Source organism: Vanacampus margaritifer, chromosome 11, assembly GCF_051991255.1.
Source record: "Vanacampus margaritifer isolate UIUO_Vmar chromosome 11, RoL_Vmar_1.0, whole genome shotgun sequence".
In the NCBI taxonomy this organism is placed as follows: Eukaryota; Metazoa; Chordata; class Actinopteri; order Syngnathiformes; family Syngnathidae; genus Vanacampus; species Vanacampus margaritifer.
This window is the reverse complement of record NC_135442.1, coordinates 18822015-18849224: the sequence shown is the minus strand read 5'-3', so window position 1 is coordinate 18849224 and position 27210 is coordinate 18822015. Positions and strand designations below refer to the sequence as shown.

Here is a 27210-nt window from a genome sequence, read left to right as displayed (position 1 = left end):
GCTCGCTAGCTAGCTAGCAAACTTAACATAAAATCAAAGTGTCTTATGAATGATTTTACTGTATGTTGTGATACATCTAATCTAACGTTCGAGCCAGTATTATCTATTACACTTACTGCACTTTAAAGTCTGCAGTCTGTACATTAGTACCTGTATTTGACTTGTCGATGGTTGTTCATCTGCTTGTTTTTATTACCCTATGCTTACTGTGATCTTGTTCAATTTTCGTAAACAGGAGACATATAAAGTGAAGCTAACAAAATATATATATATATTATATATAAGTTTTTTATAAAAACTTATATATAAAAAAAAACTACTACTACACTTGCTCTAAAAACTAATTACAGTGTAACTAAATTTGAAAAACAAAAGTCAAACCATAATAAAAAATAACCATGGTGAAAATGTATTGTATCATTATGACCCTAGCAAGAGCAGGCACCCTCGCCATTTGCTTTAGTTCTTGTTCTACAGGTTTTGGGTTAGCTGGAGCCTGTTCCAGCTGACCTGAAGCGAGAGGGGGGGTTACACCCTGGACCGGTCACCAGTCAAATACAGGCCACATATAGACAAACAATTGTTCACACTCAAATGTTCACAATTTAGCCTTCAATGAACTTAACATGCATTTTTTGGGTAATGTGGGGGGAAAGTACTTGGCTCATCTTACAGAAAGGCAGAACCAAGATTGGATCCACAAAGAAACACTAACCACTACTCCACTATTCTGCCCAAATTTATTTTAGTGAATAAGATGGTTTGCATTGGAGCGGCTGTGCATTCATTACAGTCATGAGAAGCACCCTAGACAATAGTGACATTTCCATTTCATCGCTTTTCATGCTATTTTACATAATATTTATGACTGGTTGACGTTTTATGCTGTATGCTGATGGGAAAATAAGGAGTGTGACTGTTTTGATGAAGTTTGTTATTTAATTTCCTGAAGCATTGACAGAGAGGCCATGTGGTAATTCGCTTTTGTTTTTCAGAACAAAAGAGATCGTGCAAATCATTTGCAGTTATATTGGGGTTTTGGCCACTTATTAGCCTCTTCTTGCATAATGTTGTCCCTTTCAAGTGGATTAGTTTCGGTATTTCAAATAACTGGAAAGCATTGTTGTTTTATGCTGGCTAGATTGTACCTTTGCAGTTATGTTCTGGAACATCTATTGAGTTAAGACACATGCTTTTTTTAGTGTATAAACACAAGAAGCTGCATTGTCATCTACGATTTCCAGTAAATTTAGCCCCAAAAAACATCTCGGGTGTATTTTTCATTTCTGGTTTGCTCTGATTGCATGCATGTACAAATGAAGCAACATTTGGTTCCTGCGGCCGCGGCGTTGTCTCCCTTGCTCGTTTTCCTCGCTCGTCTCCAGTTTGCTCTACCGCTTTTTACACAATGCACATTATTGTTCACGACACAAAACGGATAAACATGCTCTGTTAAATATATGAAAAAAAATTATGACTGGTTTGCCAAGCTAATAAAAATACCAACGGCACTAGTGAAAATATAAAGTTGTTATCGTGTCATCCTCTGGAAGTACTTTAGAAAATCAAGTTTCCACAAAAAAATTCCCTACTCGACAAATTTGGGGAAAGGTAGTCAATAGACAAAAATCTTTCACCTCGTTACAATTATTTCTTTATTACTTACAGACAGCCATACAAATCACACAAATGCAAAATGTTAATTCAGCAATACTTCATTGTGAACTTCTGTTTTGATTTTTTAAAAAGATTAAATGAAACCTCAGTTCAGTGAGCATCAAGGTGCTGTGCATTTTGCTTTTTCTTTGACTTTTCTGCATTACAAAAGATAAAGGGTGGCAGTGTCTCATTCGTAAGGAATTGGACTCGGGAACTGCAGAATTTGAATTTGAGTCCACTGCGGACAAATGTTAAATGTTAAAATGGCGACTTCCTGTTGGAGAGATGCTAGTTTTTCCACAAATGACTCAAAAAATAAACAGTAAAATACAAACACAAGGAACAATCACGAATATTTATTTGTGTGTTTTGTTGAACTATTTTAGGAGCAGCAACATAATTGATTGTGTATGACTTGAGCGGTTGCACACTGTACATTATTTTTTATTTCTTTTAATGACCACTTCCTGTAAGAATAATCCTTTTGTCGATTGAATTCTTGTAATCTCACTGGAGTGGGAAAAGGTGCTGTAATTTTATCGAAGCTATGCAGGGGGTCCGTCGAGACAGGCCAATTTCTTGGGAAGTACGGGGCTATGCAGTGATTTAAGGCACTTCTCTGCGGGTTTAAATCATCCCATTGTGTCAAAATCGCAGCATGGGCTGATTGTCGTACCTCTTGATGTTTACAGATCATCAGCAACACTTAGGGGCTATTGTTTGTATCTTCAAAGATTTCCTTTCCCCGCCGCGCTGAAACTCATCTGAGGAGGCATTTAGATGATTTCTCACAATAAAAGTCAACTTTTTATGCCTGCCAAATGGCCCTTGATTGACACATCCAACTGGGATACACTCTGCCTGTCCTACAGTGTGAACCACAAGCCATCTTGAGTCAGTTTAGCTAAGGTAGTTTCGCCCAATTCAGAGAAACCTCCGTGACCCATCAATTTTCAACCACAAAACCACAGACTCCGCTCGGAGCCAAATTGACTCTGTCTTGACGACGCGAGCGAGGCAATAACTAAGTTGGAAAGTTCAAATGATGCCTGTTTAGCCTCGATATTATTCGCTAAACTGTCGCTGTTAAGGCTGTGCTGTTAAATAAGGAACATGTCGAAAAGTACGAGCCAGCAGGAGTTACCTATCTTTTCTGTGTCTTTCTTTTTTCACGGATCATCATTCATTCCATTCACTTATCCCGCTAATGTAAAAACTGCAGGGTGTCCCCCCCGGGCAGGCCAAACAAACCTCTCAACATGGAGGCTCCCATGAGGAGTCAAACTTAAAAAGACTACAGGGCAATAAACCAGGATTTATTTGTGCTGGCGTTTAACACGAGCTGGCCTGGACACTTGCATTTTATTGCTTTCAAGGTCTATTTTTTTTGGTACTATTTCTGTTTTAATTTCTAGTTTTTAATAGTCTTTTTTTTTTTACTGCATTTTAAATGTATGCTAGCTGAGCATGGATATATCTTTTTTATTGTTTTAATTTGTATTATTTCTTCCCTATTGTTTTGATTCATAGTGTTTTTAATATGTGCAGCACTTTGGGCAGTGTTATAGTATTATAAATGTGCTATATAAATAAACCTTGACCTTGATAAAAACTGAAGGAAAGTAGTCTATACAATAAAATTGTGCAAAAATAAATAAATAAATAAATAAATAGGCCTACATGAATATTAGTAGGTAAATTAATGTCTAAATAATAATGAAATCATTTAAAAGCTAAATAAATAAACACAACAGGTGAGTCTTGAGCCTCCGTTAAAAGCATCAACAGTCTTGCATTCCTGATTCCCTCTGGCTGGTTGTTCCTGAAATAGTGGCTGAAGGCAGCCTCTCTGTATGTTTTTGTTGCATGTCTAGGAACAATTCAAGTGCAAGTTCCAGAGGACCTCGGGACCCACGAGGGTTGATATGACAAAAGCATATCATAGACATAATGTCCGGTCTTCGTTAGTATATGAGGAGCTGATCTTTACACATTGTGGGAGTTTAAAATGTTGTAGTTTTGGAAACTGTTTCTCTCTCTTGCCTTCCTAACCAATAACTAAAACTTCTGTGTTATCCAGATTGAGCTGTAGGGGATTTACTGTCATCCACAACTTCATATCTAAAATACAGATAAGAAGTGAATCAATTGGGCCCTGTGCCATCAGGAGACTGTGGAAGCTGATGTCATGTCTGCTGATGATGTCCCAGACGGAAATAGAAAGCATGTCAAATTAAAAAAGATTTGGACCTAAAATTGACCCTTGGGGCACCCCATACTCATTTTCATGTGTTCCGGAGGAACATATTTTCATACATAAAAATAATCTTAGATATGTGAGATAAGAGTGAACCAGTACCAGAGATGCCAACCAAGTTTTGTAGTCTGTTTAATAAAATGTGGTGATCTACTATATCAAAGGTGGTGGTGCTGAGATCTAGTAGAACCAAGACAGTGAGTGATTGTGAATCTGTATACCTGATATCATTTTAAATCTTTCAAACGGCTGTCTCGGAACTGTGGCTCAACTCTAATCCAGATTGATAAACTATTTAAAAAAGTAATTTTCTCCATCTAATAAGCAATTTAAAAAACAAAACAGTTTTTTTCTATATCTTACTTGCAGTGGGTTGGATGTAGGTCTGTAACTATTTAAAATGTTGGGTCTAGCTAACTTTTGATTAAATTTGATGTAACCAAGAAGATAATGAACTGCCCACAGCAAACATCCACTTTCACACCTGAGTGAAAATTTGCTCATCAGAGCCCTAACAGGAGACCCACCATTTAACTGCCTTTTATACTAAAGCAGGCAAAATGTTATTGCTGCAACTCAAAGCGCCTTCAACTGACATGGCAATCCCGCAATCAGAAAATTTGATGCAGGACAGGCGTTGACATGTAAAATACTTGGACATCAACACAACAGGGCAGATGAAGTGAGTGTTAAACTTCACAGCTTGGATCTGGCATTGTAGAGCTCCCTTGCACGTCTTTTTAATGGCAATGATTCTACTTCCCGTCGCAAAAAACTGCAAGGTCAACTTCATCGCACATGTTCTGTGTCGATGCTGTGAAACAGGAATTGTGAACTTGCATGTGGAAATTGCTTCATATTTTGTTCACAACATTGTCCACATTGGCTCTTTTTTTTCACTTAGTCTTTGTGACATATGGTACTCTGGTATTCAAACCAATTTCCGTGTGTGGATTTATGTATGTTTTGAGACTATGAGTATTTTGTTTCAACAATAAAAGCAGCAGCTCAGACTTTTTGTCTGCTCTTGAAATCCCACTATTTCAATTATAAAATTCCCTTTGAGATTACTCAATTTGGTTGTGTTTGGTTAGGCTGTTTAGAGGTTTAAAAAAGAAGAAGAATGTGCTGCCAAGTGAAACTGACTAATATTCAGTACCATGAATATGTTTAGACAAACACACGCTAACAAAATTGAGTGTTTTCAGTGTTTATTTTTTATTTTTTTCCTTGTCTTTTCAGTGTTTAGAAAGCAATCATAACACAATCGTTGGTTTATGTTTCTTTTATGCTTATTCATTTGAACAGTTTTGTCCCGTTTCAGTTATAGTTTTAGGACCTTCATTGAAAATGATAAATTTTGCAGTCTTCTATTCATTCTTTTGGTTTACCCAAACCACAACGTTTCACTATCAAATGAAATTGGAATAAATAAGGATTCCGACAGAAAAGACACTTCTTTTAAATTCACACATTTTATTCACTTCAACACTGAATGAACATTTTGAAATGATCTCATCGGAACTGTTTTTAACCCTGATTCCTGTCTTACAGAAAAGCACAACAATATCTGATCCGTTGTGACGTGATAATTAGAAGGCAGGTTGTACGGTCATGAGAGAAACGATTCATCCTCATAATGTTTTCAACATATGTGTACACCACTGCACCAGACGTTAAACACTAAACACTTTTCACGTCTTCTTAAATACTCTTTAAAAAAAAAAAAAAACAAGATCGGATTTGGCTGGCACAATGCAACAAACTGATTTCACTGAGTTGACACAAAAAAAATGAGAAATACTCTCCCCTGCCGCTCCATACTGGCTCAAACACTTAAAAGTTGCTCTGAAAAATGAAAAACAGACATACACTGATAACAATTTATCCCACTTTGGGCATTTACAGACATTACAGAATAGAAATAGATTTGCCACATTTCTGTCGTGGTTTAAAAAAAGTAGATTGTCATCAACTGCAGCAAAGTAATTCACAATTTCCCCTTTTTTTAATTTAAGTTTCTCTTCTGAACATTGTCGCTACAACAAACAAAATAACACCACGACAGATTTATTTTCCAGCAAATATCACTCAGTAACTGCTTCTTTTTAAAAACCCTCCCTCCATTTTCCATCCTTCGTGCGTCTTGTTATCAAAATAACTGCCCTTATTTTAAAGCCAGAGACATAAAAAATTAGAAATAGCACTTAGCAATAATAACCATGATAACAACAATAATAACAATAATGATAATAATAATCATAGATAAAGATAGCAATAAATAGGGTTGGTGAGGATTAAGTGCGGGAAGGTGTGGTTAGACACAAGACCGTGGGCATCAATTAGAGGGGGGGGGGGGGGGTCAGTGGATGTGATGGAAGGGATAGACTACCGCTCGTAAAGTGACTGATTGCTTGGCTGTTGAATCTTCGCACGAGTACCAGAGTTTTTTGTTGTTGTTTTTGGCTTATTCTTGCCACACGTGAATGGCGCCGGGAAAGGTTCAAGGCATGAAGCTGAGAGTCTCTTTGCGCCACATCCTCCTTGGCTTTGGTGCCCTTGCAAAACAGTCCATCTTGTGGTTTCTTTATTAAGCTCACAGTTTGGTGAGATTTGACAGCATATGGTAAAGTGGGTTAGAGGGTGAGGCTAGGCAAGGGTACATCACATCCACAAAATACTCATAAGTGCTAGATAGGACTAGTAGTGATTTTCAAGGGCTATGTGGAATGATTGGTTGGTCTTCTCAGGCAAGGAACAGCAATAAACACAAGTGTGCGTCCTGAGGTTTGACGAGAGGTCTCAAGGCCCAAGTCTGTGAGAGTCGCGCCTCGACTCCGAGGGTCCAGCTTGACTGTGCTGCTCAGACTCAAGAGATGAATGTCTTTGGCTCGAGCTGATCCTACCGTGCCAACCCATTTCCAGGAGCTCTTGACTTTCATTTTTCTGACCACATGAGCAGCTTTACTTGAGCTATTGAGATGTTCACATTTACACGGGGCCCACTAATCGTTTCTCAGGGCCAAAGTAAAAAGCTAGTCCAAGATTGTCATCATGAAATGTTTCTGGCCAGTGGTTTATGATTCCTGTGCCTACTTAAGCTGTACATTTATATCATATTCCATTGATCAATACATTAATCAGTTTCATTGTCCTACTTTTGTCCCCTCGCTGTTTCTTTGTTGTGTTCGCCCATCTCTACCTCTGATAGTCGGGCTGCTCTCTGGGACTAGATGAGGAGCTTCCAGGAGCCAGGTGACCACCTGGTCGAGGGTGACTCTTGTCCTTGCCCTCCTCCTGGGCCAAGCTGTTCCCGGAGGACCCATGACTAGAGTTGGAGGAAGCTTGAGGCTGGTTCAGTCCTCCTGTGCTTCCAGCAGCACTCCCCTCAGACTGGTAGATTTCCTCCGCCCCGTCCTCACTGGACTCGGGATCCTCTGAGCCTGAGAGCAATTCCTCCTCTCGATATTCGCTGACATCCACGCCTCCGCTGGCGGTAGCCCCCTCGCTAAGTTCCTTGAGGCGGCCGTGATGCTTGACGTGATAGCGCTGGTTCTGGAAAAACTTGATGATGGTGTGCTTGGGCAGGTCCAGCTGTGCCGACAAGGTGTGGATGGCCTCTTGGTCTGGATACAGGCCGACGTCCTGGATGAAGCTCTGCAGGATGCCCAATGCCTCCAAAGAGATCTATAATGCGTGGATTGGGAGAGAATGTTTAGTCCAGCCGCAGTAGCAATAACTTTTTAGCGCAACAAGGTTTTTCCATGCCAAATCACCCAGTGAGTTTAACCCAGCAGATTTTGATTTGAATGAAACTTGGTGTGTTGGTTGATAGTGATTTGACAAGATTATATCGCAAATTTTAGGTCAATCAGAGCAGGCGTTTGCGAGCTACTGCCTGCCAAATCTTGACATTGTCAGTAAAAAGGGGCAAGGCTGCCTTCCTTTGAACCCTTAAATCTCAGAAACTGGGTCAAACTTCACAAAATTGGTTTGTTTTTGAAAAGGAATTCATCAAGAATTCCAAATCTGCAACCATTTTAGAAGATTGGTGCATATTTTAATTACCTTTTGTTTTACTTGAAACTTACTTTGTTGATTACGTGACTTTAACAATATTATATTATATTATATTATATTATATTATGTTATATTATATTATATTATATTATATTATATTATATTATATTATATTATATTATATTATATTATTAAGTGTTATCTAAAACAAAAAGTTTCAGAGAGGTCAAATGTTTTGTTTATCAACAATAAGGAGTCAAAGATTCCAAACTCTTAGATACTCATTGAAAGTACAACTTTTAAGTACTTGACCAAGTTTGCATGAACATGTTTCTTGTTTTAGGCGTACGGAGTCGAGAGTGGGGTGCGCCAACACACCTGCCTTCAGGAAGTTGGCAGAGTATGTGGCTTGGCAAGACTATACCTTAGCACTCACGGCTTAGGTGTGTTGGTCAGAGCGGATGTACCAAATCAATCAGGATGCAGAAATGGGTGTAGTTGAGAAAGGACTGAACTAGACCGCAGATTTCCTAACAGAGTTGCAAAAGTGCCCTTCGGGGGTGCGCAGGATCCGAAGTGTAAAAACAATGACCCTTTGACCTTGCTTTTCCCTATCGAGTTTTTTAAGGTACCTTTGTGCGCAATCTTGGCTTCTTGCTGCTGCCAGAGCTGCTAGTGGTGTTTTGTGCACATCCTGGGGTCGTTACCACAGTCTGTGTGCCCTCCTCGTTAACAGGGGCCGATAACAGCTCCTCTCGCATAGGAGACAAGCGGTGCTCCTTCATCTGTGTCGGGGGTGGTCTGTGGAGCGCCTGCCGAGAAAAGCAAAAGAGCTAATTAATGGGGCGCAATGACCCCTGATCAAGACTACAGCTTGGAGAAAATCGCAGAAATGAGACCCATAAGAACGTTTTTTTTTTTTAACACCAGACTGTATTGTTAACATGTTGTTTGAGCACACAGTAGCTCTCAAGTTGAACGAGGGCGTTCACAGTCCGCAGCATGTCACGCACTATTAACCAGCTAGACGAATGGACAGTCTAACTACCATGTATCCATTATACCTTTGACCTAATGTGATGAAGGGCGGCAGTTCTAGTGAAACACCAACTTGACACGTCTCTCAGTTATTAATTTTTTTTCAACTCGTTCAAAGTGACATGGTGTATCTTCCACTCAGGATTACATGACATCCATAAAAAAAGCATTGCATCTGAGAGATGAATTGGATGGATTTGTTGGTAATTTGGTACATTTTAAATTATTAAGAGAGGATAGTGTTCTGAAATTTTTTTCCACATGGATACACAGCCACTTTGTTTTTGTTATTGGAACAAATTTGTCATAGCTACTAAAGGATGCCCGGCGGGATGTTCTGTGGTCATGTAAAACTTTTAATTACTAATTATATTCATTTTTAGTACATCAAGTGAGTAGTGTTCCTCATGTTCTTTTTTTTCCCAAGGGTACTTTGCAGGATGGCTATTTGACAGAAGAAGTCAAAGGCTCGATCCTTGAGGTACTCCACTTTTCAGTTTTGATAACAAGAGGACTCCACAAAATAGAAACTATCATTGAGGAATGTATCTCCAAAAATGAGAATTAAAAAGTACAAAGTTGAAGGGGAAAAAAAAGAAAAAAATGAGTTGCATGTCATTGTTCTCAGGATGATCAAAATGGATTAATAACCATTTGCAAAATAGCTCTTCAGTTGTATCATCCAATTTTGACGTTATGTGAAATGCTCCTCTCCAACCATAATAATCATGACATTGCCAACTATCCGTCCAGGGTGAGGTACTAACATAAAGTCCTATCACATGGTCCTATATTTTACCATAAGTTCATCCAGTGAGGTCCGAGGTTCGCGGGGAAAAAATGAGCACCAAGCAACAACCTCTGGTTGTCTCGTTCTTTGGACTATGAAATGTAAAGATTCCAAAACCAAAGATGGCATTCTTACCACCCCACCACAAAAATAGGCCAAATATTTTCTGTATTGTGAATGTAATATACTTTAAACAGCTTTGAAGAATTTGTTTTCAGCTTATGATAATTGCATGTAAAGAAAATTGTTCTAAGGAGACGAGTGGCATTGTGAATATGTTTGCCGCCGACAGCTCCGTGATCAAGTGTTGCGAGACTTGGCTTGTTTGTCAGAAGGTGGCGGCGTGTTGTGGCCATGTCACTTTAAGAGCAGGGCGGGGCCCTTCACCACTGGAATGTCCAGCTATAAATCTGCGGCACATTAAAATTAAAGGAGTCACGCAAAGATAATAGTCATTCTCTCTTAAATAATGACAGGGTATTACTTCAATAATGGCAAGGGCAGGCTCCAGTTTCAATCGGGGGGTGCATGAATGGTCAGCCTACAGGAATTTGGTATGTTTATATTTTCCCTCCCTGGCCCATGCTCGCCTTCTTTAACGGAAAGTGACATATTTAGAAGTTGAGAAATTCCTTGAAAAACTTTCCCCCGTCCCTCCTCCATCACAGTTCACATCTAATGCATCATGAATGATTAGTTGAAGAAGGTCTCTGTCAAGCTCAGCCAACTCAAGCTGGATGATGCCAGGAACTCTGCATTACCGCCTCCGCCTATTTTACTCCCACTTTTAACACCTCTAGTTCCAAAAATAAGAACAAAATCTATTAATTTGGAAAAACAAAATCCATGAATCAGTTTGTCAGAAGTAAAGTTCTTACATGCATGTTTTTTTTATATTTAAACATTACAAAATACAAGGTAAAATACTGATTATAATGATTGACAATAACATGTTCTATGCAGTCCCACTAGTCTAAATACAGTATTTTGGTTAATATTGTCTTAGTGGAATATGAGTTTAAGCAGCAAAATCCAGCCATTTTTAACAATATCAGTCGACAGCAAGCGGCCATTTTGCCACTTGCTGCCGAGTGAAAATGTCATCACAGTGTCTAAGGTCTCAGGTAACAACCAATCACAGCTCAGCTTCAGAAAACAGGTGAGCTGTGATTGGTCAATCCCCATTTTCAGTTGACAGCAATGGGCAAAATGGCCGCCCCTTAGATGAATAAAAACGGCTGGATTTTGCTTCATAACTCATATTCCACAAATGTAATATTAAACATATTTTTGTCACGAAATGTTTATGGTTGACTTCCTCTTTAATGGACATGAAATCAATTTGAAATGTTTGTAGAAATGCCATGTCGGGTGAAACAATTCAATGAGACATCTTTAAACGGAGACTTTAAAAGATTTCATAACTTTTAAGGATAATGGCAATTAAACAAACAGAAACCACCAGGTGCACTCCTAAATGCCACACCTGTCACTATGGATGGGCTTTTTTTCTTGTGATAGAAATCCATAGCAACTCTTCTCATAGCGTGATACTCTCAAAGTATTTCTTTCCTGAACATCAAACTATTTTCCCGCTCTACTGTGCCTGCTTTTCTCTTTTAATGCACAGCTTTAAAAATCAAGTTTCCTGTAAATTGAGGCAAATTACAGCGCAGAAGAATAAAAGAATTATAAAACATCAAATATTCATCCTCTCCTTAATGAGCCCTCGCCTTGTGAGGGGGGCTGGGAGGTGCACACGTGCGATCACCAGAGACGCCATTAACACAGCGATAAATTTGTAATGAAGAAGAGAAAAAAAAGTTTTCTGTTAGTTTTGTGCTTGACTTAAGACATCCTGTTATCAGTGAGCGTGTTTTTTTGTTTGCTTACTTTTGTGTGTTTTTGTGTGTGCGTGTCTGCGAGGAATGGATGAGTCTCAGCACTTTCGTCTGTTATTGTGAAATGATTCTTTAGACGAAAAGTGCACACAAGCTGGTGTTGGCGCTGAGTGCATGTGCTCCCTCTCTTTTGCTTTAATTCAAAGCATTTGTGTGTGCGTGCGTGTGGTATTCATTCGATTTATCTGCAATTAAATGGTTGCGTTAATTGTGGCTTGCCCCAAAAAAAAAGGAGGTTCCGCCCTGCTGTAGGCACCAAGAGGCCACCAGAAAGTTGTGATCAACTTGTTTAACGTTCGTATAAGGCTTTGAACTTTGTGGGAAAAGAGTTCATATTGTTGTCATTGTCCATTAAATCACAACACAACTGTAATATGTTAGTGATGCACTGCATTTAATGTCCAGGGTTTAAATTTGGAATCATCACATTTGTTCATTTTATTTGATCATATATTGCGTATCTAAAGCTAGCTTCTTTCTAATCTCCAGAGATAACTCTCACCTTTGCCTCTTACCTGTGATCCATGTTTAGTGTGTTTTACATCATGCCACCAAACATGTGCGCAGTGGCTACTTGTCACCCTTTAAATGGGCTGACTGACTGCTTACTATTTTGAAGACACATGTGACGCCAATTAGAGGACACTCTTTGGTTGAGCATGTCCCAATAGTCAAATAGTTTTCAATCTTTTCACGGGATACCATCATTTTTGTGCAGACCTGTTTGTTTCATAATAAAAAATAAATAAATTCTGTTGAATCGCAAATCAAAAGCAAAGTCGGATTTTGTTGTTGTTGTTATTATTCTTATTATTATTATTATTTCATCAGCAGAAGGGTACCAACAATTTTGTCCATGTGTGTAATCCACCTTTCAAGATGATGATATAAATTCTTAAGTACAGAATTCATCATATTGTACAAAAACGCAATAGTGAGCAATTGTGCCACGTTCATCATCTGGAGCAGAATCAGTATTTATCTAATAACATGCAAACAAACAAAAAGAGGGACGGAAGAGCGAGATAGAGAGAGAGAGAGAGAGAGAGAGAGAGAGAGAGAGAGAGAGAGACAGAGAGAGAGAGAGAGAGGCCAATTTGCCATTTTTTCTGTTAAACTCAGACATACAGAGGGGACCATGTGCCCGGGAATTGTCTCTTCTTGTTCTAGTCTTAGACTCCTGGGGTCCGAGCTGCCTCTACACACACGCAATCACGCACACACACACACAGGCGTGCAGCAGAAATCAATTTAGCAAAAACAATAAAGAAATTATTTATAAGGGCAAGCTGTGCCAAATTAGCTGTGGGACGCACTTAACTGCAAACACCATATGAATAAAAGCTGTACAGCGAGCACGGGGCTGTGTCACTCATGAAGAAATGTGAGGCTGCTGGGGTGGGGGGGGCACTTACAAACACACACAGACACCACAAACACCTATACACAAACTCACCTGCCCACCTAATAGACACTCAATCCCAAAGCCCCTCAGACATGAAGCAAAAAGCTAAAGTAACAACATGTATGTATGTGCATCTCCACTGTACATCCATTTTTAATTTTGCATTGTTTGCTCACCACCCCCATTGTCCGAAGACAAAAGGAGCACACACAACTATCTGTGTGTGCGACACATGGGACACACGTGTAGTGTGTTTGTGGTCACCTCCCATGAAGACATACTTACATGTCCTATATATATTTAGATGTATTAAATATACACTGGCACACACCTCATTTGCCATTAATAAGTCGCCAGCCCTTCACCACATGTGGCCACGGGTGGTGAGAATTAGGGGTCTCTAAAAGGGCCAACAGTATTTTAAGAGTGCGAGAGAAGCGGAGGAATGTCATCATGGTGCCACCGCAGCTTCCTTCCTGTCCCACCATTAGTCTTTAATAGAAAGCTCGCCATTTGCACGCTGAGTCATGACATGTGGTGTACTGTGAGGGCCAAACAATTTTATTCAGGCAACATGACGGCAACCACTATCAGCCTTTTTGGAGGGTTAACATCAATGGGAGAATAACAAAGTACAAATACTTTGTTACTGTTAAATGCTAATCTCACAATTTATTACTTTTGCTTCCTACGTTTTAAACAAACAACCTATAGTTTCTACTTCTTACATTCTCAAAATAGGCTTATGTTTTTCTTACTCAGTTCATAACGTTTGCAAAGTTGTTCTGAAAGCATAAGGGTTGAGCTAGCTAGCTCTTAACACTAGCTATCTCTTTAACAATGCTAGCTAGCTCTTAAATAACAGAACGCAACAACATTTTTTTTCTCATTATGAGCACTGTGTCGAAAACACAAAAAGGTTATCCATTTGGTCATCATTAGGCTTGCGGGTGAGCTGGAGCCTATCATGGCTGACTTTGGAAGAGAGGCAGGGTTCACCCAGGTCGCCAGTCAAAAAATTATTCGCACTCATATTCACACCTATCGACAATATAGAGTCTTCAATGAACCTAACATGCATGTGTTGGGAATGTTAGTGAAAGCCTGAGTATCCGGCACAGGTAGACCATGCTAACTACAGGAGACCATGCTGCCCCATACAACTTCACTAAAGGTTTACTGTTTTATCTTAAAAGTTACAGTGGAGCCTCCAAGTTAAATTCCCAGACATTAGTTTTATTATGATTCTATTATTCAGGGTCAAGTTGTCTCTTCAAGCAATGTTTTGAGTAACATTTAACAGCATTCAAGTTAACAGCTGTTAATATTAAAACAAACAACAAAAGTCTTATCTTTGCCCCTTCACCATTTATGTAGTGAGTTGCCTCAAGCATCTCACTTGTTTTCAATATCCAACAGTCACCTACAGTAAGTACAAAAGTAAATTAAACATTGCTAAGTGTTAAAAAAAAACATTGAAAATGTTGATAACATAACGTGACACTTGTGGTGATGTTAATCTTACTGCTGTAAATTCCTGTCTGTCTTCTTCGCTTAACCGCTTGAATGAAGCTTCAGCATCTTTTGGAATAAGCGTCACAAAAAGCAAAATGCAAAGAAGTTAATCCTTTGCAGCTCTGTGAACTGAGTGGTCAAATTCCAAATTTTACTACCTGAAGGGTGTTTGACTTAAAAGCTTCCACCGTAATTTATTTCTTAAACGAGGGAAAGCCACTTTAATCTTCTATGTAATTAACTGCTTGCTTTCTTATTGTTTGGTTTTCCCATTTTTTTAGTGTGCATTGATTTATTCATTGACATTCTTCTATTTGGCAGAACATATTTATTAATTTAAAAAAACAACAACAACAACAACACAATTCATCCATAAAGCTAATTGTCTTGCCTTGAGTTTAATTTCCCTAAAAAGCATTTTTAGAGAAGTTAGAGCCAAGGGTCACAATTAAATTAGTTAAGAGGTTCTAAAAAGCTCTCCATATCTTTAACTTGCAACTAACTAATCTTGGTGTTTGAAGTCACAACTCAAGAGTAAACACGTACACATTCTCTCCCTCTTTAAGCCAGCCTCCTCAAAATCTAATGTGGCATTTCCTGTTGTGCCACCCAACAACCATGTTTACGCTTCACTCTGCTGGGACAAAAACTAATGAGAAAGTAACAATAGCCACATTTCCACCCAAAGTTATATTTCGTGATTTCGCAGAAACTGCTGGAACTACAAGATTCCAATCATGTCCAACACGACCCCCAAAGGATTCTGTACCTCTCGAAAGTTTTATCCCCTGATATTGTAAGTTACTCCCAAGTTTTGAGGACACATTTGAAGGCACTGTGTGTTTTTGTACATGAGTATCCCTTGTCCATGTTAAGTGCTGGGACAAAAGATAATGAGCATGAAAGAAAATCTTGCAGGTGTTCCATAATGTTGAATTGCACCAAACTCACATGGCGACACATTTTAAAGGAAGCTTTTGTACATGAGTGTTTTGAGCAATGTTTACTGCTCTGACAAAAGACAATGGCAACACACAAAAAATAACTCAACTATGGGTCAAAAATGGACTGATCTACTTGAATCAATTTGACCCAACTTTGAGTCAAGAAATGTCTTTGGTGTAAAACAATAGATACATATTAGTCAGATCCTTTACCTGGTTCAAAAAATTGGGTCATTTTGTATAAGAAAACCCAGAAAGTTGGGTCAAATTAACCCAGAAAGTGGATCGGTCCATTTTTGATCCATAATTGGGTTACTTTCGACCCAACTTTTTTTAGAGTGTAAATTGAAAGGTTTTGGGATGAATAAGTTCACAATTTTGCAAAACAAAATGATAACAAATTTGTTGATAGCATCTGGCTTTGTACTTTGTACTGGGATAAGGTTTATTGTAATGTGTAAATAAGAAAGAGTGAAAAGTCTCAAAGATGGACTTGTTGAATAATTGCACGCTCTAAAACCAGTGGGGTCAAAAATAATCCAACTATGGGTCAAAAATGGACCAATCCTCTATTTGGGTCGATTTGACCCAACTATGAGTCAAGAAATGGGTCTTTCAGCGTAAAACAACTCATAAATATCGGTCAGATCCTTTACTAGGGTCAAAAAATTGGGTCATTTTGTATGAATCAACCCAGAAAATTGGGTCTAATTGACCCATAAAGTGGATCGGTCTATTTTTGATCCATAATTGGATTGACCCAACTATTTCTAAAGTGCACAGATTTCAAATGAACATGAAATTTGAAAGCAGTGTTTACTGCTGGAATACAAACAAATGAGCAATTAACTCTGATTAAGAAGTCTCAAAGAAGCATTTCGTAAGGACTTATTGAAGTCATTGCGCCGCAGGCAAATTAAATTTTTTTGAAGATAGTTTTTGTACCTGTGTGTCCTGCGGCAGGTGGAGGACAGTGTGTAGCCTCTCGTTGTGATGGTGCCGCGACTCCTCCTCGTACGCCAAATCCCTGTCGCTCTGCGGAAGCGCAAGGAACCTCCGGATAGTGCACAGGTTCTCCCACAGGGTACGATTCTCTGGGCTGGGGTTTTCCTTCCAGCGGAGCAGCTCGCACAGCCAACCCTGTGATGACCGACACAGGCGGACCAAATGTAATGTTAGTTTCAAACATCATGCCAAATAATAAACAACAACAAAAAAAAAAAATCTCAGAACAAAAATGGCCAACGTGAGAGCAGCTCTTGAGGACATATATAGCTTTAGGCTAGCAGATCTATTTCATTTTCAAGCTTTTCAAATGTAGGGAGTAAAACTAAAAAGTCATCAGAAACATGATGAATGCTCAAATGGAATACAGAAAAATCTACTTACTGTAATATAGAAGAAAATTTGAACTGCAATGAGGGTAAATTGGCTTAAAAAGTGTGCAAGGTGTGTAAGCTAGGTATACATCCAGAAGTGGAGATGGAGAAGATTCAATTATGTCTGCTAGACTGGCTCTGTTTGTGACACCAGCTGTTGTGTTCAAGCCGCCACCTCAGGCAGCGTGCGACGCTAATAGCCTGATCATCTCTTGCTGCTGCTCGCGCTGTCCTGGTGGCCAGCTGCAGCAGATGGGTGCACTGAACTGTGACCCCCTCAACCCCCACGCCCACCAACTCCCACCCCGACCCGGGGGACCTTGCTAACCATGCACGCAAACACACACACAAGCACAAGTGTGCAAGTACTGTATAGAAAGTGCGTCTCAGACCTTCACGGTCTGATAGCGGCTACACGCTACTGTCCTACTGGTTGAATAGCTGAATTCCTTACTGAATTCCTAAAAATGTTGAGTCAGGTCAGGTCTCTCATATACATTTTGGGCACAGGACAATTTATATTCATATTCAGTGAAAGTATGACTGAGTGTGAATGTTCAGTGACTTGCTAGCGACCAGTCCAGGGTGAAGCCAGCTCGCTAGCCCTACTTTTGGCTAGCAGCCATATACTTGTCACATGTACTTAAACAGCAGTGTTTTACATGTGTGTGTTATGTTTATAAAACTCACCCAAATGTGTAAATTTCCTTCATATCACTAAATATGGCGCCTCTTTTTTCTTTTTTTTGCGGTGGTGGTGTTCTGTGTTCCCTCACCTGACTCTTGTTGGCAGCCACCTTGGCAAAGAGCGCTTGGGACACCTTGGCTCGCTTCATCTCCTGCTGGATTTCCTCATAGATTCCCGACGTGATGTTGACTAGCGATTCCAGCTTGATTGGTAGGTCAGGCACCGGACCTGTTGGCTTTGGCTGGACAGGGGACATATGACGGTAAAACAGTGAGTGTGGTTTGAAGGACATTTGAATTGCTAATACAGGATAGCGTAGCCTAATTGCAGTTGCTGTATCCCACTTGAAATGTGTAGTAGCACAAAACATACAGTAGGTCACAGTTTGTTTTTTGTTCAACCTAGGCAAAAAGTGGTAGCCTACACAGTCAATTTCATAGAGTAAATTTTACTCTAAAAAAAAGTCTATGCTCAGTCCCAGTTCAAACAGAGTAAACTTTAAACTTGGAAGAGAGTAAAATTTTTTTAAAAAATCACTCAAAGGTTGAGGAACAATCGTAAAACTTTCAGATTGGAAAACAGCCAATCTACCTACCTACCCTACTGTGTGTCAGTATATCGCTTGTGTCAGGTAAAATACTCATACCGCCATTATTGGTCTCCTTTTGGACACGCCAGCAATATGTTAACAAACAGAAGGCATGGCAGAGCCCAAGTGGTAGAGTGGCCACCTCTATGCTGAACGATGTGGGATTGTTCCCCAACCTCTCAGTGTTTTTGTTTTTTTTTATATAATATTTTACTCTTCCAGGTGTAAAGTTTACTCAGTTTGGACTGTGACTGAATATAGTCTTTTTTTAGAGTAAAATTTACTGTACGAAATTTACTACGTCAATTTTAACAAATTACGACACGTTTTCTCAGAGATTCATTAATTTGCTTGTTTTGTTGAGCAACTTTATGTGCCAAATGCTTTTTAACATTAGAGGATATAATAATGTATAACCTTCACCAATGTTATATTTTTTCATTATTTGTGTTACTCCTTATGCTAACTATGTTAAATTTATTTTCTTTCACATTACACCCTCTAAAAAAATAAAATACAATAAAATAAACTGGAATATTCCACAAGTCACACATAGTCCACCGGATGTTGCATCATTTAGATCTGTGCAAGACTGGTTGAAGGCCAAAAGGAGATCTTGAATCCAAATCTTGTACAGTATAGAGATTATTGTAGGTAGGGAGAAAACCTTTTCCGTAGAAGGTCAAAATGCTGTTTCGGAATGTTGTTTCAATGTAAGTGCTATGCTAACTGTACATGAGACAGTATCTCTTTCTTCAATTATGAAGAAGCTATGAGTGTTTTCCCTTTTATATTCAGTGTCTAAAGAGCAGGTAGATTGTTTTATTCAATGACTGTTTTTAAACAACTTTTAAATACACATACCATATTACCCCTGGGCGTTATTTTATTTTGAAATGGCTTGGTCAGAACCAACAAAAAGCCCAAAAATGGTCAAATAGCGCCCAGGGGTTAAACATCCCAGCATGTCAACAGTTTACATACTGCATCAAACTCATTTAGCTTTTGCTCTTGTGTTATGCCGTTTGCTTGTTTCCGAGTGCATCGAGCTCTCAGACCACTCGCCTTGTTTTGAAGTCATCTACAAAGACGTGCACAGACGAGGCGATCTTACATTCCAGATACTGAGATAATTTGGCATAGACATAATAAATAATAGCCCACACGGCATCAGAGTTAAAAGGTTTTATCGCTGAAAATGTTCTATTACATCCTTTATGTTTACAATAAGCTCCTATCTTTGAAGTTGTTGTTCCATTATACGTGGAATTTGTTTTAAAGGAGATATTATTCACATTATTTACATGATATGCAAGATTACAGAGAACTCACAGAGTTGGTTATCTTATTCTTGTTCTTCCAAATGGAGGCCCAGGTATCAGGCGTTATCTGCTCATCCAGGCTCCTCTCCCACACTTTCTAAACACACGCACACACACAGGACACACAACATGTAAAGATGGAGTGTGTACGACGCCATCAAATCCTCATTCAATTTATGCGTCTATGCGTCTTGTACCTGCGAGAGGCGTGGAGTGCCGGGGTTGGACGAGTTGGAGGGAGGAAGGCCTACGGTGGGGTTCATGGTGCGCTCCCGCTCCTCCTGGTAGATGCGGTCGCGCTCGCCCTCGGGCAGGTTGAGGAAGTTCTGCATGGCCTTCAGGTTGACCAGCAGCGACTGTGAGGCCGTGCGAGGGTCCTCCTCTTTTCTCAGGATCTCTGACAGCAAACCCTGAGTTGAAAAGTGTGATTTGTTACTTTGGTGCAGCTGTTATGTATACTGACCGGTGCTAACAGCTTGGCTTGCAGTTCCCACTCATTAATGGTGCGATTTGTTGGAATGTATTTTTGGAATAAAAGCAAAAAGTCATCATTAAATAAATACGCGAGTAACATGTGGACACCTGAAAAATCGAAACACAGTATTTATATGCCAGTACATGGGCTTGTGGGGAAAAAAAACTTGGGTAAGTGGATCACAAAAATTGGTTGACATAAAAATGTCTACCTTGGAACTATAATTCATCATCAGCAGTACACGAAGATGCCCAAGATGCCCAAGGACAAAAACAAAGTTTATGTACTGTATGCACAGCGGAGTTGGGGTCGCATGGACATGAGAACACTGGAACATTCACACATTTTTGTTTTTTACTTTACCGATTACCAGAGTAATCAATGGAATCATCATGGAATCATAATCAATGAAATAATGGATAGGATAATCAATTCTAAAGAGATTTGTTAGTGACAGCCGTATAGTCTTTCCTTCCCACCAATGTTCCACTGTACTTAGCCTGTGTTTGGCTAGAGACCAGTTCATGGGCAGATTTGTTGTACTTAAGTATAACAAATAAGAAAATATCAGAAAGATTAGTAAAATAAGAAAATTACTACTCCAAATAAGCAAAATTATCTGGCAACAGAACAAGAAAAAATTTACTTAAATTTACCTGCAAGATTTGGAAAAATATATATAATAATACTAGGCCCATATTATACCACAGCATTCTTGAAAATAATATTTATTATATTGACTTTTTTCAAGCTGTAATATATAGAACTATTTTCTTAAAATTCATACATAACAATATATGTTTGGCCAACAGACAGAGTGTCAAGCAAGGAGATAACAGGTGCCATTTTGATTGGATTTGGTATGAGTCAGCCAGGGATTGAACCCACAACCTCCCAGTCTGAGGTTAGACACTCTGCCACTAGACCACTGAACTGGTACTACATTCACTGGAAAGAAGAAAAATTAGCTTAGTAAATATGATGAAAACAAAAATAAATGCTTACAATTGTTTGATTGTTTTCACAGTATTTTTTTCTATTGATCTTATTACAAGATTATGCAAAATCTTAACATAAGAAAATTCTACTTTTGAAACCCCTGTTCAGGCCTTTAATGTTGGTTAGTCATCTTAAAATGTGGAAAATGTTTATTTTAAGCCTCCCAGTTGGAACATGCTCCTTAGCTTCCTCGGGCCCATGTTTGGTATGGTACACAGCAGGTCACCAAACAGCACAGTGACCGCTTGTCACCCTTTAAATCAGCCAAGTGACTGATTAAAAGTTTGAAGGCACCTGTGATGCCAATTAAAGGACACACCTTGGTCGTACATGTCACTTTTCTAGGAAAAACAATCATTTTGGTCCAGCCCTGGTTCATTAGTTTGTTTATTTAATTAATTCTCATGAACTACAATTCAAAAGCAATATCTGCTTTTCATCAGTTCATTTTCACTTATTTTTTTTATTTTTTATAATTCACTTCAATCAAGTTATTTGTGTGACCACTGGGTTTTTCTTTTATTAACAGAGGTGTACCAACAATTTTGTCAGTGTGTATGCTCTTCATTGTTTACACGTTCAGTTTGTTTCTTCAAATTGTCAACATTAGATGCAATTGATTGTGCCTTGAAAGTACCGTTCACACCTTTTCTTGAGTAAATGATATGAGCCATCATTACATTGATCTAGTGGGGCGTATTGTAAACGGTTTAGCGTCGCCTTGGATGCATCAGGTGCTTGTGCCCCTGTGGTGGAAGAAAAGAGGGCTAATGAGCCGGCAAGCTACCCCGCCATGCTTCTGCTTTTACTGCTGAAAATACCTCCAAAGTGGGTGTCCGCAAATGAGGCCAACACTGCGTGAAGAATTAGAGTGGATCTTGATCATGTATATATTTCTCTCTTCTCACTGTGATCTTTGGTCTGATTGGAATCAATGACAAAATTCACTTTCCCGCCCTTCTAACTTGCCGTCCCGCTTCCTGTTCCCTTACCTGTGTGCGGTTGAAGGCCACCCGGGCGAACACAGCCTGGGAGACGCTTGCTCTTTTCAACTCGTCTCGAACCTGCTGGTAGATTTCAGAAGAAACCTCAGAGGCCGAGGGGTTGTTCCCCGGATGGTCACCGCCAATTTTGGAGGAGCCTCGCGGGATGGGCGGATGGTTGAGGAACTGTTGGTTGATGGCCTGCGGGTGCTGGTGGGCCAACAGCCGACTGACGGCGATCTGCTGGTTGATGAGGTGGGCCATGGCGAGTTGCTGGCGCACCAGCTGTGGGGAGAGTTGAGGCGAGAGCAGCCCACCTGGGCCCAGCAGTGGCTGGAGGGCGCCGGGCGGATGGGGTGGCGGCGGTGCGGGCACCTGTCCCGTGTGGAGAGGGGGGCTGTGGTGCAGGGGGCCGTGCGGCGAGGGCTGTTGCTGCGGGAGGGGAGGCTGCTGGGGAGGCTGCGAATCTCCGGATCCCGCCTTGAGGTGGGGGCCGCCGGCCAGGTGACCAAGCTGCGCCAAGCCAGCCAAGTGAGGAGGGGGTCTCTGGCCCAGCATGCAGAAGTCGGCCATGTTGTCTCGCTCGACTGTTGAGCAGACCAAACTGTCAGTTGTTTACTCAAACATTTTTTTGGATGTCAAAAAGAAGATTGCTTACTTTTGATGTCAGCAGGATCTCGCCCTGACCACATCTTCTCCAAATAATCCACTGCTCAAAGCAAACGTAAAGAAGAAATATAAAGCTTCATTTCATGGTAAAGTAACCAATCTGCAGCCATATCTGCTACATTGTATTATATTCAATAATAGACCTAAAATATTATGGAAAATATCTAAAACTCTAGTCTCTCTCTAATTCTGTATGCATTGTTTTTGTATTTTATGTGACTTTAAGGTATGCAGTTAGTTTTATTGTAAAGTATTAATGATTACTCTAAGGAAGCCACGTTGACACTTTAATAAAATCTAGGCTTTGCTTGGCCTATTAGTTAAGAAAAGCTGATCTGTCCAAATAACTTGAAAGGAACCCCGACTGTCATGACAAGTTTGCTCTAAAATATTTATTTGGTTGTTATTAGCATAGGCCTAACTGTGAGATTCATTCAATACATTTTGTAGAAACTTTATTTGGACATTGTTATTTACGTCGCAACTCATTCAGTGCGTAGTGTCATAAAATGGCGGCAGGCACTCTGCAGAGCAATGTGAAACGCCTATAAAGAAAGCCTAGTAGCGTTCCTAAAGGGACGATCAAAACTCTTGAATGCGTCTTGTGAATGACGAGAGCACGGCGTGGGGGAGGGTGACTCTGCCGATCGCGTGTTGTTTCTTTAGGAACGCTACGAGGCTTAGTTTGCTTTCTTTATAGACATTTCACATTGCTCTGCAGAGAGCCAGCCGCCATTCTACGTCACTACGCATGGAATGCGTTGCGACGTAAAGAACAATGGCGGCGTAGGCCTACGTCCAAATCAAGTTTCTACAAAATGTAATTAAACTGGAAATGCTTTTTTTGGCATATTAAGGCTTTATTAAGTGCTTATAAGATGAATTGTAATCTATTTGTGAACCCATATCAATGAGGCCAACGTTGTAAAGTGATAAGTTATTTTGTGACATTTGACGGTGTCTATATATAATACCGTATTGATACAGTGCTGTGTAATGCACACTTTAAAGTACCACTTCTTTTTGCACTTAGATGACAATCAATTCTCTATTTTAAAAAAAACTGCCAGTAGAATGAATTGATTTTATTTACATTAATTCTTAAAGAAATTTAAACTGAGCAAAATTGAAGGTCAAACTGATTATGTTGGAGTCGTGAGGTTCCACTGACTTCATTGCCAGTCAAATTCACATTGCGGCTCTTGAGCGTACCTTTGATTTTCTTGTACTTCTTGTACCAGCGACCAAACTCTTGGCATTTAGCAGTGGAGACGTTGGCATAGTAGGAGCTGTTCACGATGGACGAGATCATACTCTGAAAGCCCGAAAAGACACGGACAGAGATAATTAATAGCCGGCGTGATACCAAATGTTTACAGTCACGCAAAAAAGGCCATGAGACACACACACAATTGAAACAGACAGTCAGTAATCATGACTGGAAGCCACCCGTGGAAACTTGAACTAGTAGAGAGCAGTGAGAGAATCTCTAATGCGCGCACACACACACACACTCACACACACACACACACACACACACACACACACACACACATATGCTTGCAATTGATCTGCTCGCTGCCATCAACACACACCCACCAGAGCTCCATTTAAGCCTGTAAATCTCCCGCAGCAGCCATTATGATGCGGCGAGAGCGCTCAACATGCAGCTGGGGAATTAAAACACGCCAGAGTTTGATTAAAATGTAGCAATAGTTATTAATCATTTTTATTTTCTAGCTTTCTAATTGTGTGTGACGTTAAGACAGACAACTTGCACCAGCATCTACTGAAACTCAAACAGAATTTGCTTCTCCCATTTGTCACTGAATCAGTGGAGGCTGGTGTTTGTGGATTTTACTCTGCTTCATCTATCCTTCCTTCCTTTAGTCTTTCCTCTGGTCTCTTGAGGTCTCCCTAACCGGTTGGAATTTAGATTTTTCTGGGTTATTGTAAGATTCTGGTTTTGTAACTCTGTGGGTGGTAGGTGGTGTCTGGTTAGTGCTGGATTTCACTTGTTTTCATCTTTATTTACTTTTATCCTTCCTCTGGTCTCCTGACAACTTCACGACTCTGACGGGACTCTAAAGTATACGGTTAAGGGTCTGGGACTTATAACAGGTTTCAGGTGAATTAAAGAGCACAAACTCACACACACGCACACTCACACACGCAAAATAAAATACAATAAAAGAGAGCGATGATGATGATATGTTGACTCGCGAAGGCTACCAAATGAATAAAACTGATCTCTCAAAAAAAAAAAAATAACACAGACAACTTGTCACGACTGACAGGGTGATATTTTCTTGCTTCTTTTCTAACCTGCGACAGAGGACACTCTTTGGCCAGAGTGCTTTGATTCATTTCCTTGAGGAGCTCCTTGAGAGCGTTTCGGACGGTCGCGTGGTTCCATTGCTCACAGGGAAGGTCCTCAAGCTTGGAAAAACTACAACAAAGAAATAGTCAAGTCACGGACAGATGCCTGAAAAGTTTCAGCAAATAATATACTTTGACAGCGACTACTGCTTTCAACACACAAGAGCGGCAGGAGAGAGTGTCAGGTGTTACTCCTAAAGGATTGTAGCACTTTGCAGCAATTTCATGATGTAATTACACCTGAAAATATAATAAAATCTGCATTTGATCAAACCCACTGATGTCATAATTTCACAAATAATGTAATAAAACATCCTGACTTATACACTCTAAAAACAGTTGGGTCAAAAATAATCCATCTATGGTTCAAAAATGGACTAATCCCATTTTTGACTGAATAAATGGGTCTTTTAATGTAAAACAACTGATTAATATTGGTCAGATTATTTTACTTGGGTCAAAAAAATTGCATTATTTGGTATAAAACAACCCAGAAATTTGGGTTGAATTAACCCACATGTGAATCAGTCCATTTTTTGACCCATAACTGGGTTAGTTTTGACCCAACTGTTTTTAAAGTGTATAAGTGTAATGATATTTTTACCGATAATCACCTTTACATTACATTATTATCATGCATATTATTCATATTATATCATATCCCAGAAATATTTGGGACAGTTTTAATCAAGCGGGTGGATTTAACTCTCTGCAGAGTTGGTTTAGCACTAAATAAATCAACTCTTTAAAATAACTCCAACACTGACCATCATTTAAATCAGACAGTGTTAATAATACACTTTGGTGGTTGAAATCATCTCATCATCATTTAACACTCCATTTTTTTTGCTGTGAGTGTTTGTAACAGTCTTTGATTCTCAAAACACAAAATGTAGAACTTATGCTACATTATCTGTCAAGTTTTACATTATCAGTTTTGAGGGGTGAAAAGGTTTATTGTAATAAATTCCCAGTATTGTAATAAAGTATTTTTTTTTAATCACATTGTTAGTGAAATTATTACAATATTGGTTTTTATTACATTTTTGATTGAGCTAAGTGCAAATTTTATTACAGTTTCAGGCATTTTTAACTTGTCAGGAAATTATTACATTATTGACCGGCTTCTGTCATGTGATTCTCCTTCTGATTACACCATTTAATAAATCATTAAAAAATAAGACTTTTTTTTTCTTACGCTTTTTATGACAGTTAAACCATTTCCTGTACAGTTAAAGATATTCACCTCGGACTCAACGCTTCATCTTTGTTGCCTTCCCAGCCATACTTTTACTTCAAATAAATAAACCCAGCGTCATGCGCGTTACGGAAACGCGCATCAACATGTCAACAAATCCCGGCTGGTATGTGCCAAGACAATACCAACAAAAATGCCTCTCATCTGTACTTTATCGAGTTTTATCTGTCCATCAGGGCAATGGCTCCACTCTTTTCCCAGGAGTCTAATGATAGATCATTGTTGATTAGCTTTGCTAATCAATTCTCGATGTGCAATCAGCTGTGGTGACATCAACGCTGGAGTGTGACCATAAAAGCTAAACGTAATTAAATTAAACAAACAACAAAAAAATTCTGACCTTTGTAGTTGGATACGTAGAGTGACCATGTGGTAAACCTCCATGAGCATGTCGGCCACAGTCGCCTCTGGAGCATCTGTCAGGAAGTGGATGGGCAGAGGGTTCCACCTCCCCACCTTGATTATACCTGGACCAACCAAAGCAGATTTTGATTTAATATGAATAGACTTTAATTGCTCAACTCCAAATGCTATTTGGCCTTTTTTTTTTTTTTTGCATTGTTCATTATATTAAACAATATTACTGGTATATTACAATATACTGTATGTTGTATGAGTGAAAGTGATGTTTATAACAAACTACACAAAGTGCAATTTCGGCATTTCCTGATAGTCAGTTGGTATCGAACCATCGAATTTACTAAAATGTGGTCCAAGCGGGGTTTGAACCCAGGTTCTCCATGATAGGAGGAAATTGCTCTAAGCATTGAGTTAACTTGACTTGTTGAAATTCATGGCAAATGGCGTTTTTATTTTTGAAAAGTGTCATCTGATGCTGAAAGCTAACATGCATTTAATCATTTCAGTGAAATTATAATAAATTTCCTGATTTCATAGTCAGTTGGTATACATGTATATCCCTTAGCAGAACAGGATATAT

The 27210-nt window shown here is 39.4% G+C and overlaps 1 protein-coding gene across 4 annotated transcripts in view; it reads right to left on the bottom strand.

Annotated features, from left to right (window-relative positions):
- Nucleotides 1–5372: 5372 nt before the first annotated feature.
- Nucleotides 5373–27210, bottom strand: part of satb2 (SATB homeobox 2) — a 41511-nt gene continuing 19673 nt past the window's right edge. For 3 of the 4 annotated variants that reach the window (XM_077580911.1, XM_077580912.1, XM_077580909.1), the window contains exons 4-14: nt 26611–26737; nt 24959–25082; nt 23846–23948; nt 22623–22673; nt 21974–22551; nt 19705–19917; nt 19518–19604; nt 17685–17837; nt 16475–16669; nt 8569–8769; nt 5373–7603 (exon numbers count right to left, since the gene is read on the bottom strand). In XM_077580911.1, the coding sequence (XP_077437037.1) occupies nt 7115–7603; nt 8569–8769; nt 16475–16669; nt 17685–17837; nt 19518–19604; nt 19705–19917; nt 21974–22551; nt 22623–22673; nt 23846–23948; nt 24959–25082; nt 26611–26737 (2321 nt within the window). In that variant the 3' untranslated portion in view covers nt 5373–7114. The remainder of the gene's footprint in view (nt 7604–8568; nt 8770–16474; nt 16670–17684; nt 17838–19517; nt 19605–19704; nt 19918–21973; nt 22552–22622; nt 22674–23845; nt 23949–24958; nt 25083–26610; nt 26738–27210) is intronic. The other variant, XM_077580910.1, reaches the window with a different exon arrangement.